The 15,327-nt window shown below is 36.7% G+C and overlaps 1 protein-coding gene across 1 annotated transcript in view; it reads left to right on the top strand.

Annotated features, from left to right (window-relative positions):
- dock2 (dedicator of cytokinesis 2) overlaps positions 1-15,327 on the top strand; it is a 350,017-nt gene that overhangs the window by 311,193 nt on the left and 23,497 nt on the right. Inside the window, exons 43-46 of the mRNA XM_031898788.1 lie at positions 6,059-6,143; positions 12,904-12,990; positions 13,862-14,038; positions 14,439-14,522. Of these exons, the coding sequence (XP_031754648.1) occupies positions 6,059-6,143; positions 12,904-12,990; positions 13,862-14,038; positions 14,439-14,522 (433 nt within the window). The remainder of the gene's footprint in view (positions 1-6,058; positions 6,144-12,903; positions 12,991-13,861; positions 14,039-14,438; positions 14,523-15,327) is intronic.

Below are 15,327 nucleotides of genomic sequence, written 5' to 3'. Positions count from 1 at the left end.
CTAATCAAAAAACAAGACACACAAATGATCTAGGAGTTGAGGGTAAATCTATTAGCTTTTTTTTACATCAATACATTTTTTATACTTTTTTAAGCAGTGATCTTTGCTGGATTTTTTGTATTTATATTGGGAAATTATAGTACTGATGTAAATTGCAGACAAAAAAAACATATAAAGTCTGAAAGTGGAACTGATAGTTAGCATTGTGTCACTGGGAGCCAATACAGAAATGCTACCTGGATGTCAGAGAGAAAACTATAGATAAGGCAGACGTTGGGGTTGCAGGGTGCTTACGCTATAGTTTTTATAATGCCCCCTTCCCCAGCCACTCTCATACCTACCCTGCGTGAGTGGCCAGGGAATGAAGGACACAAGCCTCCAAGTTTAGAAATGTATAATTTACGCAAGGGTCACGTGACATAATCCCATCATTTCACATGGCACTGAATGGGACCAATGCTAGTACTGTGCCTCCCTTTGTTCCAATCACAGAGTATGTGCACATCATTTTATTCTGATTCAGGAAGATTCAGGTCCGTCACCCACATGACACACAAAGTCTACCCTGATTTCACTGCAGGCAACTGTTTCTGTAGCTTCTTGCAAAGATTTTATTAATGGGCCTGTAAGGTTGTGCTCATCTCAGTGCTGCCTGGCATTGACAATTTTTCCAGATTCCATTCAAGGATGAAACTTTCTGGATGGATTCTATTGACCTGCATAATTTTGCCCACTCACTCCACCATTTGTAAAACTCTAGCAGCAAGTAAACAACACACAGTTTGACATGTAGGGTCCTAGAGACAGATTATCCCATCCACCTTTCTAATAATTCAATTGCCTATTACTGAAACCCGTGTTGACTTCCTTCTTCTCTACTTCTCTAATAGAGTGGCTGACGATTGAACTGGAGACCAACCACCTTGATCTTTAGTTCCCTACTTTTCCATGTAACTTAACAAACCTGTCTTTCATTTTTACTTCAACCACCCCATTTTAACTCTCAGTTTAGTGGTCCCTGCTCAGTTAGCAATCTATTATTCCCACTGGTTTTCCAGTCCTCTTCAAGCCTCATTAGATTCCCAAGGGAAACCTCCTGTGTATCTCATGTGAACAAGACTTTTCCCTGGAACCTCTGTTCTGAGCGGCACCAATAAACCCATTAATACTTATCCTTAAACCAGTTGCTTAATGCTTTTTTTTTTACCAAGAATAGATCCAACCTTACCATGCATTCAGATAAAAAAAATTCTTTGTTTTTCAACCCCTTTATGAAATTTATATTCATATGCACTTTGATCACAAAGTCAAAACATGTCATCATCACCTTTCACACAAATGGGTACATGTTACACCGTTGTTACTCTTCAAGGCTGCAACAATGTGGATATTCAAAACTGCACCCCAATACTTTTCACATTTCAGAGTTCACATTTCACTGTCAATATCTGCCGCGTCTGCCTGCCCCCAGGCAAAGACAATGCTTCCAGGCAAGGCAGCTGGCTGGGGCCAGCGCAGGGGCTGATTCTTGGCCTACATTTTTCTGCAGGATGACCCCCAGCCCTGGGTGGCACTAGTCTAAAAAAGTTTCCTTAGCAAATATTGCAACTGGCAATATAACTGAAATAAAACTGCTTTATCTACAGGCTCACCAAAGTGTTTAGGAGCTACAAGTGAAAGCTAATCCCAAACTGAACCAGATTCAGCAACTGATAACAGCAGTTATGTGTAATCTGCCGCCTGTGGATTCAATTAACCTGCTGCCCAACTAAAGCTTGGCAGATAGGGAGAGAGGAAACAAGGCCCTTATCCCTGTCAGCCAGGTAGCACTTAAAAGAACACAACAATCAACTTTTTTCATTTTCTTACCGCTCCTTACACCCAGCTCTCCCAGCATGCACAGTGCAATACCTTTTGGTCTTTAGAAACTTTTATCCTTATACAGACATGCAACACTTAGATCACATGCAACACCAGCTTTGCATCTCTCAGATTCCTTGTGCAGTCTTTAATGTATAGCTCTGATGATTGTTTAATGATTGTTTCTTCTGTGTTGTCTAATATTTTTCCTTTCATGTTAATACTAATCCTGTCCAGGCAGGCAATATTCATTCCCCCTAGCAGTGTGGATTATGAAGACGCAATATTAAGTTATCAGTAGCAGTACTAGAGATTACATGGATATGTTTACAGACTCATGACACAGAGGTTAAGCAGTACAACAGCTCAAAAAAAAAAAAAGCAGCATCCATTATCGATAGCCCTTGGGAAATAAAACACACCGCCATGTCTCAAGTTGCTGCAGGCTTTCACCATCATTACATGCAAGCAGTTGAAGTTATTTATGATCTTCGTAGTCTGATTCAGAAAGCAACTTAATTGTAGATGTTGTTTCTGTACCTTCCCGTGAGAAATAGGAAATACGTACACTTTTTTACCTTCCCAGAAAATCCATAAGGAGGGACAAAATGTGCTTTCTTACTGATCTTCACGTTCTTATTCATGTTGGAGTTAAACGGAATATTTATAGTGTTGGCTAATATTGCTTCTTTTTATACAGGTGTGGGATCTGTAATCCGGAAACCCATTATCCAGAAAGTCCCCAATTAAGGGAAGGCCATCTCCCATAGGGGCTGATTTACTAACCCACGAATTCGAATCCGAATTGGAAAAATTCCGATTGGAAAACGAACATTTTGCGACTTTTTCGTATTTTTTGCGATTTTTTCGGCGCCTTTACGACTTTTCGGAAATTATCGCGACTTTTTCGCTACCAATACGATTTGCGCGAAAAAACGCGAGTTTTTCATAGCCATTCCGAAAGTTGCGATTTTTTGGTAGCGTTAAAACTTGCACGAAAAGTTGCGCTTTTTTCGTAGCGTTAAAACTTAAAAGGCGCGACGTTTTGCGCAAGTTTTAACACTACGAAAAAAATCGCAACTTTTTGCGCAAGTTTTAACGCTACGAAAAAATCGCAACTTTCGGAATGGCTACGAAAAACTCGCGTTTTTCCGCAAAAATCGTATTGGTAACGAAAAAGTCGCGATAACTTTCCGAAAAAATCGCAAAATACCAATCATTACGAAAAAAACGCAATCGGACGCATTCGGCCCGTTCGTGAGTAAGTAAATGGGCCCCATAGACTCCATTGTAATCAAATCATTCACATTATTAAAAATTATTTCCTTTTTCTCTGTAATAATAAAACAGTACCTTGAACTTGATCCCAACTAAGATATAATTATTCCTTATCGGAGGCAAAACAAGCCTATTGGGTTTATTCAATATTTAAAAGATTTTTTAGTAGACAGTAGTTGGAGTTACAAAGTACCTGTTTACAAGAATCCTTTTACCAGAAAAAAGGTGGATTGATTTCAGAGCACACACACACACACACATATATATATATATATATATATATATATATATATATATATATATATATATCCGATTGCCATGGTGGTACCATGAGTTTCGTTTATTGGTATAGGGTGCATTAGAAAACTTTGAACTGTGCTCATTTTTGCTCCAAGAAGACAGAATTTAAGCATATAAAATTCCCACCTCCTCATTCAAGTTTGTTTTATTTGAGTAATGTCTCAGTTGCAATCCTTAGGGCAGGGATCCCCAACCAGTGGTCCGTGAGCAACATGTTGCTCCCCGACCCCTTGGATGTTGCTCCCAGTGGCCTCAAAGCAGGGGCTTATTTTTTGATTTCCTGGCTTGGAGGAAAGTTTTGTGTGCATAAAACCCAGTGTAAAGCCAAGCAGAGCCTTCTATAGGGTGCCAGTCCATATAGGGGCTACCAAATAGCCAATTATAACTCTTATTTGCACCCCCAGGAACTTTCTCCATGCTTGTGTTGCTCCCCAACACTTTTTCCATTTGGATGTCACTCACGGGTATAAAAGGTTGGGGATCCCTGCCTTATGGCAACAATGATGAAGAAAGCAAATGTTACTAATACCTATACTAGGTATAGGATCAGTTATCCAGATAATTGGCACCTGGAGGTTTTCTGGATAAGGGGTCTTTCTGTAATTCACATCTACTTTTCTTAAGTCTACTAAAAAATCAATTAAACATCTATTAAACCCAATAGGATTGTTTTGCCACCAATATGGATTAATAATATCTTATTTGGGATCAAGTACAATGTACTGTTTTATTATTACAGAGAAAATTTTAATTTTTTGTAAAAGTTCAAATTATTTTATTAAAATGTAGTCTATAGAAGATGAACTTCCCGTAATTCAGAGCTTTCTGGATAACAGATTTCTGAATAAGGGACCCCATACCTGTAATATAAAAAAAAATGCTAATCAGTACTATATTTCAGCAGGTCAGGCAGTTCCAGCAGGTCTGCTGCATATTCTTGTATTCTGCTGTGTGTCCATACAATGTGTTACAATTGTGCTGTTTATACATACGATGTGTTACAATTGTGCTATGTATACATACAATGTGTTACAATTGTGCTGTGTATACATACAATGTGCCTACCAAGACAGTTATCAGTTGTACCTGATTCTGCCATTAAGAAATCTGTAAAGAAAGAATCACAGACAGGGTGTAAGGTATTGCGCGAATAGGAGTCTTGGCTGGAGAAAAACAGATTACTGCTAGTGTATTAATGGAAGTCACGTAGTCAGTTATGTAATGCAGAGCTGTGCAGCAAGAGACAGAGATTCTACTTTCAGTAGCAATTACATTTAAAAATAACATTCAATCTTTAAAAATCTCCATTAATATAAAAGTTGCTTAGAGTTGCATTTGCTTTTATTGATTTTACATCTGGGTTTCAAACCTCTGTAGTTGTAAAACAGATTTTTCTAGGTTGTGTCCAGTCAGTCCCATGCCCCGCTGGCAGCAGCGTTCCCAGTGCAGCTCTATTATACGCCTCGTGATCTAACTGCTAGAACATATCAGGTCATGTTGGTGAACCATACCTGTCATAGGAATATATGCTTTTAATATCTGCAGAACGGCTTATAAATATGTAATGCAAAAGTACTTACGTACCGTACACTACCCTTTACTTTACATTTCAGCTATTATTGGGGAAACATTAATGACATATACACTGTGCACTGACGCAAAATCTTTTTTCCACTCATGGACAGGTCACTAATTACATTTGTCGGCTTTAAAAGTTCTATTCATCTAACCAGATTCAAATATGTGAGCCTAACTTAACTGGAGCTCTTCAACAAGCCCCCTCTAGATAAAGCAGAAATTGACCCCCGGACCTAAATTTAAATTCAAATATTTGATATTTTATTTATGTAGCTTTTGTTCTTTTTATTTTCCTTTTTCCTTTCCCCTTTCTTTTCTTTCTGTACCCTTCTCTCTTCTTACTTTTTACTTCTATAGAATTGCGATAATTTGTTTAACCTGTTAAAAAATATAAATAAAGAGTTAAAAAAAAAGTTCTATCCAACATGCACAAAGGAAATATTTTTGTGTTGTGGATGATTTTCAGTTATTTTCACATCCTCTCCCATGTACATTAAAGCTAATTTAAAGCCGGAATCTAGCAGGTGAATCCAAACAAATCCATAGGGGGTTGTTACATGGTATGAAGTGGGCCTGGGTTGGCAGGGACTATGAGGACTAGGGTTTTCTCCTGGTGTCTCATCTGACCAATCTGACCCTGTATTTTCTGATAGTAGATTTAGCACTGGTAACAAAGGGTTAGGATTAGGCTTTATCATGAATATATTGACCCTAATTACCAAGATTTTGGATGTGCTATAAAGTAAACAAATAGAGGGAGTGAGTAAAATATATTTAATAATTGGTTTTATGGCTCCAGAGTCTTTTAGAGACACTGTTCATGTATTAATACACATATTTATAGTATAATGCTAAATCTGTTGTATAATACTAAATCTATTGCATTACTTGTCAAGGTTGGCCTGTTAAAATATGAATGCAGTCGCAAATCAGATTTATAGATGTCAGTACATGTGAATGTATTACTAGAATGACAAGAATGTGATATAGTACTTGGGATTGTACTGTTTGCTTTATGTGATTGTCATCTTATTCCTTTTAGTTTTTACAAGTCAAATTATGTGCAAAGATTTCACTATTCCAAGCCCGTAAGGAAGGGGTCGATCGATCCTGAAAATGAGTTTGCTGTAAGTATCATGATAATTCCAAAAAAGCACCACAAACTCATAGCAGCCTTATACAGGTATGGGATCTATTATCCAGAATGCTTGGGACCTGGGGTTTTCCAGATAAGGGGTCTTTACATAATTAAAAATCATTTAAACATAAAATAAACCCAATAAGATTGTTTTGCCCCCAATATGGATATATGCAGCTTAGTTACCATCAAGTACAAGGTACTGTTTTATTATTACAGAGAAAAAGGAAATCCTTTTTAAAAATTATAAAGAATTATTTGCTTAAATTGGACTCTATGGGAGATGGCCTTCCCATAATTCGGAGCATTCTGCATAACAGGTTTCCAGATAACGTATCCTATACCTGTATAAGAAAATGGTAAAATGATCAAAAATAGCTATTGATTTATAGTTTTTTTAATTTATTTTGCCTTCCCATTGAGAAGGCATACCTCAGACCTGCCAAAGTACGCTCCTTGAGGACCTTCATTTAATTCACACAACTGTTCTTAGTTTAAGGGAATACCTATAAAAATGTGCTTGGAAGCATTTATTGTATTTCTTTAGACATTTCTATAGGGAAAAGTCTTTCCAGCAACTTGCTTTAACAAGGTGAAAATTTCCAAATGAATGCCTTTTTATTAGACACCACCGTGATCACCTGACAGAAGCTGGAATGGTGGGATCTAACACATGGGGGCTGATTTACTAACCCACGAATTCGAATCCGAATTGGAAAAATTCCGATTGGAAAACGAACATTTTGCGACTTTTTCGTATTTTTTGCGATCTTTTCGGCGCCTTTACGACTTTTCGGAAATTATCGCGACTTTTTCGTTACCAATACGATTTGCGCGAAAAAACGCGAGTTTTTCGTAGCCATTCCGAAAGTTGCGCTTTTTTCGTAGCGTTAAAACTTGCGCGAAAAGTTGCGCTTTTTTCGTAGCGTTAAAACTTGCGCAAAAAGTTGCGATTTTTTAGTAGTGTTAAAACTTGCGCAAAACGTCGCGCCTTTTAAGATTTAACGCTACGAAAAAAGCGCAACTTTCAGAATGGCTACGAAAAACTCGCGTTTTTCCGCAAAAATCGTATTGGTAACGAAAAAGTCGCGATAATTTTCCGAAAAAAACGCAAAATACTGATCATTACGAAAAAAACGCAATCGGACGCATTCGGCCCGTGAGTAAGTAAATGGGCCCCATGGTGTTGGCCCTTGCTCCTGTATACACTAAATAAATATAACAAATATATTGTGCGTGGGATTCGAGGGACAGACAACACTGTATTACAAAAATGCAGCTTAGGTGACAGTCTCCAGTTAAATCCAAACAAAATCCATGCCTCCCTTAGGAACTAGTCCCAGTCACCTACAGAGAAGACACAATATAAGTATTCCAGATCAGATGCCTTATTTGCACAAAACAAACACCTTTCCAGGTTCTGTTCTAGAAGCCTTCTCTATTCACTCTCTCATCACTGCGTGCTAGGGGAAAATGGAGTGAAATATAGCTTGTTTCATAGGGAAAGGGAGAGATTAGTGTGTATGAAATATATGGAGGCAGTGATCCACAGTTCTTCCTAGGCATCCTTGATGTGTTTTTATCAAGAAACAGAGGAGAGATTAAAGTGACTATGGCACCTAGCCTTAACAAACCCATTTTGCCAGGAAGGTCTACACCAGGGGTCTCCAACCTTTTACACAGGTAAGCCATATTCAAATGGAAACAAAGTTCCAGTGGTGCCAAATAAGAGCTATGATTGGCTATTTGGTAGCCATTATGTGGACTGACAGCTTACAGAAGGCTCTGTTTGGCATTACACAGGGTTTTTATGCAACCAAAACTTGCCTTCAAACCAGGAAATCAAAAATATGCACCTGCTTTGAAGCCACTGGATGGAACATCCAAGGGGTTGGGGAGCAACATGTTGCTCAAAGCTATTGGTTGGGGATCACTGGCCTAGAGGCTACAGAGAAGTCAGCAGGACCCAGAGGAACCATGTTTTGGCAGCAGGAGAAATGTTTGAAAAAAAGGAGTCTTAGAATCTACAATTGGTGAAACCATGTATGCTATTTAATTTGCTAGAAACCATAACATACACCATTGAACTAACTGTGAGTGCTAAGACTCCTTTTTAAAAGTTTGCATTATTGAATGATGTGCTCAACATCAGGGAGTTCTCATCAGGGAGAATTACACCAGGAGTGCAGGATGTGCTACCATCCACATGATTTTGGAGCAGGAGGGAGAAGTGCAATAATAAAGAAGCTACTAACTAGGGAGGACAATGTCTCTTTTGAAAAGGTGAGGCATTAATTTTCACCTAGATCTGAAGCCAATAATTAGCTACAAGTAATGCTGTCAAACATTAAAGAGTAGCAGTTCTGATGTTGAGAGTGCCAGCACTACAGAGCTACCGGATGATGTATATCATGCATGGAAGTTCCCAAAAATGGGTCATCATGCACCTCTTAAATTCAGTACAATATTCCCCTACAGTAGAAGATAAATGGAGATATGTAGTTAATTCAGAAGCAAACTTTAGTTCTTAAAGTTGACTGTCAAGCTTTGGATTCCCACACTAATAAGATCTACTCTATAAGGATATATTACAAATTTCTTTATACAATAAATCAGTGATCCCCAACCAGTGGCGCGGGGGCAACATGTTGCTCACCAACCCCTTGGATGTTGCTCTCAGTGCCCCCAAACCAAGTAGTTATTTTTGAATTCCTGCCTTTTGGTTGAATAAATACAAGATTTCCTACCAAATACAGCCCCTGTAAGCTGATAGTGTGCATAGAGGCTGCCTAATAGCCAATCACAGCCCTTATTTGGCACCTCCATGAACTTTTATGATGCTTGTGTTCCTCTCCAACTCTTTTTACATTTGACTGTGGTTCAAGAGTAAGAAAGGTTGGGGATCCCTGATATAAATATATACAGCGCAACTGTTTTTAAATCTCTCCAATTTGAATCAGAGTGGAAAGAAATTGCTTTCTGAATTTATAGGAGCGATTGGACCTAGAAAACTAGATAATATTTATGCCAGTACAACTGCAAAAACAAAACAAGCCCTTTTGCATCTTAAAGGAGAGTAAACATCACAACGACTTGGGGGTGCCAAAAGTTATGCTCCTGTTAGAAAAAACTGCCCCAGCTTGGGGTTCTTCATAGTAATCACTCCTTCTTTCTTCTAAATCCCGGGGCTGACACATGTGCAGTAGAGTGAAAGAGCCAACTTTTTTAATAATGTTTCACTCTTTCTTCTAATCTGAATAGATGCTCTCACATTCACTGTAAGGATCTACTGGTAAATAAACCAGAAGAGTTTATTGCACAATCCCCCCCATATGCTGCATGTATACATAGTTAACGTATTATCATATAATCTCAACTTGATCAACCATTTCTCATAACTGAGGCATTTAATATCCTTTATACTTAGTTGCTCTTCTTTAGACTTTCTGTATTGCAGTAATATCCCTTTGGAGCACTGGAGACCAAAACTACTCTGCATCTTTAATTTAGCTTTTAGATACGATTGTACATCCACGCGTCTATAGAATTTGTTTTCTCCCATCACTTCACAAGCTTCATTTCCTGGTGCAGGGGCTTATTTAAGCAGAAGAAAATGCCTAACCTACTTCTAAGAAATTTCTGTTTGACTGTGCACACTATTGTTAGATCCACAGTTTTTGTAACACTCCAGTTGGTTAATTAATTTCAGTCATTAATCCAGATGCTCCCCTTGTTTATATGCTTTATTAATTAAGATTAAAACAATGGACGTGATTTTGAGTTTTCACTTAATAATAGTTTATACATAAATGTATGGTAAAAGTGTGTTTTGGATCACAATTTTTTCCACAGCCAAAATTTTGGGAGATTTTTGGATGCTACTGGTATGGGATCTGCTATCTTGAAACCTGTTATCCAGAAAGCTCCAAATTACAGAAAGGCCACCTCCCATAGACTCCATTGTAATCATGTAATTCAATTGCAATTCAATTAAAAATGATTTCCCTTTTCTCTGTAATAATAAAACAGTACCTGTACTTGATCCCAACTAAGCTATAATTAATTCTTATTGGGGCAGAACACTCCTGTTGGGTTTATTTAATAGTTAAATGATTCCCGTTTTCTCTGTAATAATAAAACAGTACCTTGTACTTGATCCCAACTAAGATATAATTACCCCTTATTGGGGGCAGAACAGCCCTATTGGGTTTATTTAATGGTTAAATGATTCCCTTTTCTCTGTAATAATAAAACAATACCTTGTACTTGATCACAACTAAGATATAATTAATCCTTATCAGAGGCAAAAAAATCCTATTGGGTTTAATTACTCCTGGCCGTTCAGGATAATAGGTCCCATACCTAAAATCTACCTAGATACCATAGGAGTAATATGAAATTTATCTCCAACATTCAATAAAGCTGATTATTATAAATATTCCTCCAAAAAGACATGATTGCAGGAAAATATTTCCTGTTTAGTGTTGATTATTTGCAAATCTTTTTGCAGATCTCTATTTTTACATTAATAAAAATGTTAATAATATTTTTTTCCATATTAAATTTGATTAGATCATGTTTTTCAGTGCAATATTCTGCTTTTTCTTCATGCACATTTTCTATCAGTGTTAGTTATAACTGTCTGTAACCGCTGCAACATCTGACAGCTGTGTTATATATAAGTAGGCTAGTGACCTTACAGATATTTTATTATTTACTTTGTCATGTGAAATGTATTTCTTATTTCCTCTGCCAGTATAATACTCCACATTTGTTGTTGCAAGAATTAGAATTTCCAAGCAGAATTTATTACAGAGAAGCAAAAAGCTGCAGTAAGGTTTTATTGTGTTACCGAGGCATCCAGTGAGTAATGTTATTGTTGTTACAGGACAAAAATATGAATAAAACCTTACATGAGTGCTTTATGACAGCTGCACTTTCTGATAAGTGGAGAATGATAAAACAAAATAATGTGCATGTTTTGTAATGGGTAAGCAGGTGTGCATGTATATCTTAATTTAATCATTCCAGCAGAAATTATCAGTGCCATGCAACAGTGACATTCTGTAATGAAAGAATGCCCACTAATCTTTTACACGGTCAAAACAGTGCAGCTGGAAATTACAGTTATGCTTCATCTGTTTCCCACTATTTATTTAATAATGTAGTAGAAACATCTAGTATCCATATATTATTAAACAAAGAACCTACTGATGGCAATAAAAAATGGGGAAGATATATTTTCTTATGTGAATCAATATATAGATGATAAAACCTTTCTAGAAGCAGGAAACGGAGAAAGACATGTAGAGGAACAACCATTCTTACATACAGGTTATAGTCCAACTATGAGGACGGCTTGGCACCTTGTGTTAATTTTATGAATCTCCATGAAGGATTCCTAATGTAGTCACAACAGGCTAAAGTGAAGTCAATTAACAGAAATCATAGTCGAGGGATAAGCAAGAAAATTGTTAAGAAACAGGCAAGGGTCTCCTAAGGTAGCAGGCAGCAGACTGGTGAATAGGCAGGCCAAGGTCAAATCAGTAAGCATAGACATGTTTAGGAGTGATCCATGAAGACTTGAGACTCGAAGACTGAGCATAAAAGCAATCACAGAGATGCTAGGACATAATATGGTTTGCGTTTATTTCTAGTCCTACTAACATTTTGCTTAAATTGCATAGATTTGATATATTTTTTGCAGTTGTTTATAAATGAACAGGGAACCTACCACCAACTGAAATACAAACTGTATTTATGTCCTTAGAAATGGCTTTACCATTTATTAGCAGGGAAATGCAGAAAGATGTAGAGAATTGGAATACTCAGCGACAGTCACCAACCTTTTCAATAGAAACAATAAAACAAGCATTTGAATAATGGCAAAATTGTGTGTAATTCAATCTTAGTTGGGATCAAGGTATTTTGTTTATTATTACAGGGAAAAAGGGAATCATTCTTACAAAATCTAATTATTTGATTAAAATGGAAGCTATGGGAGAAGACTTATCCCATAGACTCCTGTACCTGTAGTACATATTGGGGCAGATCTATCAACCTTTGTATTTTTCTTCCATAATTCAGGTTTTCACTTTAAAAATAATACAATTTAATAATGATTAAAAAAATAGGAGAATTTTTAATATTTATTAAGAGAAAAATAAAACCTTGAAAAACACAAATGTAAAACATACGTCAATGGGAGATGTCCTAGTTAAGATTTCACTTTTCAGTTTTTAACTATGGAATTAACAAGTATAACTATTTAGTCAACGACACATCAAAAATAATGCAAAATTACGAATTTGATTTACGAATCCTTCTGATTTTGTTCTAACAGTTTTTTATTTCTGATTTTTTTTAAAAAAAATAAGATAACATTTGTGGTTTTTAATACTGGAGGTTAATCAAAGTATGACAAAATGCGAAAGTTACACAGATATCATTTGACTAAATAAGCCCCCCTAAGTTACTAAAACCAGCTTTCATTTGCCACTTGGTTACAGTGGAAAACAATTGCTTAATCAGTAGTGAAAATGACCTTAGTTTGAAGTTGAAAAAAAAGTGACACCCCAGTTTTATATATATTTAGCTTTCAGTATTTTTCTTGTTAATTTACCAATTTTTCAAGTGTGAAAAGTAGCTTTAGATCTATTTTTTACGGCTGTATTTTAATCTTAGAATGTCAAAATTACACTTTTTTATATTGTTCAATATTTATTTATTTTTTTGCTATTTATTAACAGTCGATGTGGATTGAGAGAACAACCTTTTTCACAGCCTACAGATTACCAGGAATATTGCGCTGGTTTGAAGTTACATCGATGTCACATGTACGTACCAAATGTACCATTATTGTATAGGGCCTTACACACAGGAATTTGTAGCTTGCATTTAGCGTGCAGTGGATTTTTTTTGTGTCCATGACCCAGGGATGAAAATGTTAATGAAGAAGTCCCCAGTGAACCCAAAGAAGTATGAATAAATGCAGAACACAGATTTATGAGATAACTTCTGCGGTGCCCATGGAATGCAAAAAAAAACTTTGTGGCACATGGAATACAAATGCCCATGTCAAATTTTTGTTTAAAAATAAACCCCCATATGTAGTGATGAGCGTATCTGTCCCTTTTAAAAGATTCGTGAAACAGGCAAAAAATTTGCGAAGTGGAGAAAATGTCTTGCGTCCAACAATTTTTGGATGCGTACAGCAAAAAAATGTCCCGCACATAAAAAAAAACCAAAACGACCCATGACAATTTTTTTGCCAAATTCTCAAAGTGGAGAAAATGTCTTGCGTCAAAAAAAAAATTGTCATGCACGTCACATAAAAAAATCAACGCACAACAATTTTTTTTGATGCGGGCGACAATTTTTGTGTCACACAGCACATTTTTATGCCTGTTTCGTGAAACAATCCGCCAATGTCGTAATGCCAAAATTTGCCACGAATCCATGCCTGCCAAATTATATTGCCCATTACTACCCATATGTAATAAAAGGCACTAATTTTGCCCAGAAGAAGTAACCCATATTAACTAATAAGATGTTTGCTTTTAAACAAGTGACCTGTAAGTTCTATCTACTGATTTCATGCTATGTGTTTCTGCCCCTGGTTAGGGCCTTTAATACATAACCTTAAAAAAATGCTAATAATATATGCAATATTCCTTTATTATGAAATATGTTGTACTTATATCACAGGCAACTATCAGCCCTCTAGAGAACGCTATTGAAACAATGTCTGCAACCAATGAAAAAATACTGATGCTCATCAATCAGTACCAAAGTGATGAAAATCTGCCAATCAACCCATTATCAATGTGCCTGAATGGGATCGTTGACCCTGCTGTAATGGGAGGATTTGCAAAATATGAAAAGGTATCAAAGAAAATATTTATAGAATGCAGGGTATTCCTTGTTATTAGTCATGCCTCACAGTCTACTGGGAAATTGCTCATTCAGTTGCTCTATACTTTTGTAAATCTGAAAAAAGCAATTATAGAATAATGGAGTTAAATTATCATTTCATGCCAGAATTGTACACAGCTACACTTTGTAAATATTTATCATTTTACATGAGTGGTTGATTCCAGTTTTTAGACACCTTTCCAAATATAAATATGCACCTTCATTTCAGCTGCAAACTGCCCATTTATTTGCAGAAACAGCAGTAAACCTCTGTAACTTTCAATTTGCCCAGATAAAAACTGAGATCAAGAAACTATTTTTTTTTAAAACCGATTTCATTTTGGAAATTTCTTTTTCCGCACAATCATAGGCTTTCTTCACAGATGAATATATTCAAGAGCACCCAGAAGACAACGAAAAGCTGAACAGACTAAAGGATCTTATTGCTTGGCAGGTAGAGTAATTATTGATGGTTTTACTGCGCTGAATAGTTTTCCTTGAATGAATTCTCTGCCTTTCAACATAGATAGTAAGGTTTATATTTTTCCAACAAAAAAAAAGTCATACATATAAGCCTCCTACAGAAATCACATACGTTTTTGTTTGTTTTGGCTGAAGTTAATGAGGATGAGTTACACAAAAAAAAAATCTCTTTAGAAAATACCAAGCTTTTTACCAGCAGTGACGTCTCACAGTTAAACAGAGCAAACCACCCAAGCACAGGGAGAACATACAAACTCCTTGCAGATGGTGCCCTCGCTGGCATCCAACATGGAACCTGAAACGCAAGATGAACAAATCTATCTATTTTGCCCCTATTAGGGATACACCGAACCCACTTTTTTTGGGTTTGGCCAAACTTCTGAACCCACCCAGCAGGATTCGGCCGAATCCCGAACCGAATCCTAATCCTAATTAGCATTGGATTAGGATTGGAAGGAGTTTAAAATCGCTGCGCGCACGGTGGAAGCATTTTTCCCTGCCCATTTACTGCTCTATTTTCCACACCAGTTTATTGAAGTCAATGGATGTTTTTCTTTGGTGGTGTATTTTTCACGCAAAATGAATTGGTCAGTGGGCTTTTCTTCACATGCTTTTTTTCAGTGTGTTTTTCTCATGACGAGTCCATGCTACAGGGGAAAATTTCTCTTAGCACTACTCGCAACACCACTGCTCTGTGATATCAAAAGGTTTCTATACTTCCATGAATAAAGAAAGGCAAAAAAAAATGTTCTCCACATCTTACTATAATAATAAGC

This window comes from Xenopus tropicalis, chromosome 3, assembly GCF_000004195.4.
Source record: "Xenopus tropicalis strain Nigerian chromosome 3, UCB_Xtro_10.0, whole genome shotgun sequence".
Lineage (NCBI taxonomy): Eukaryota > Metazoa > Chordata > Amphibia > Anura > Pipidae > Xenopus > Xenopus tropicalis.
This window is presented reverse-complemented; position numbering and strand designations above follow the sequence as displayed.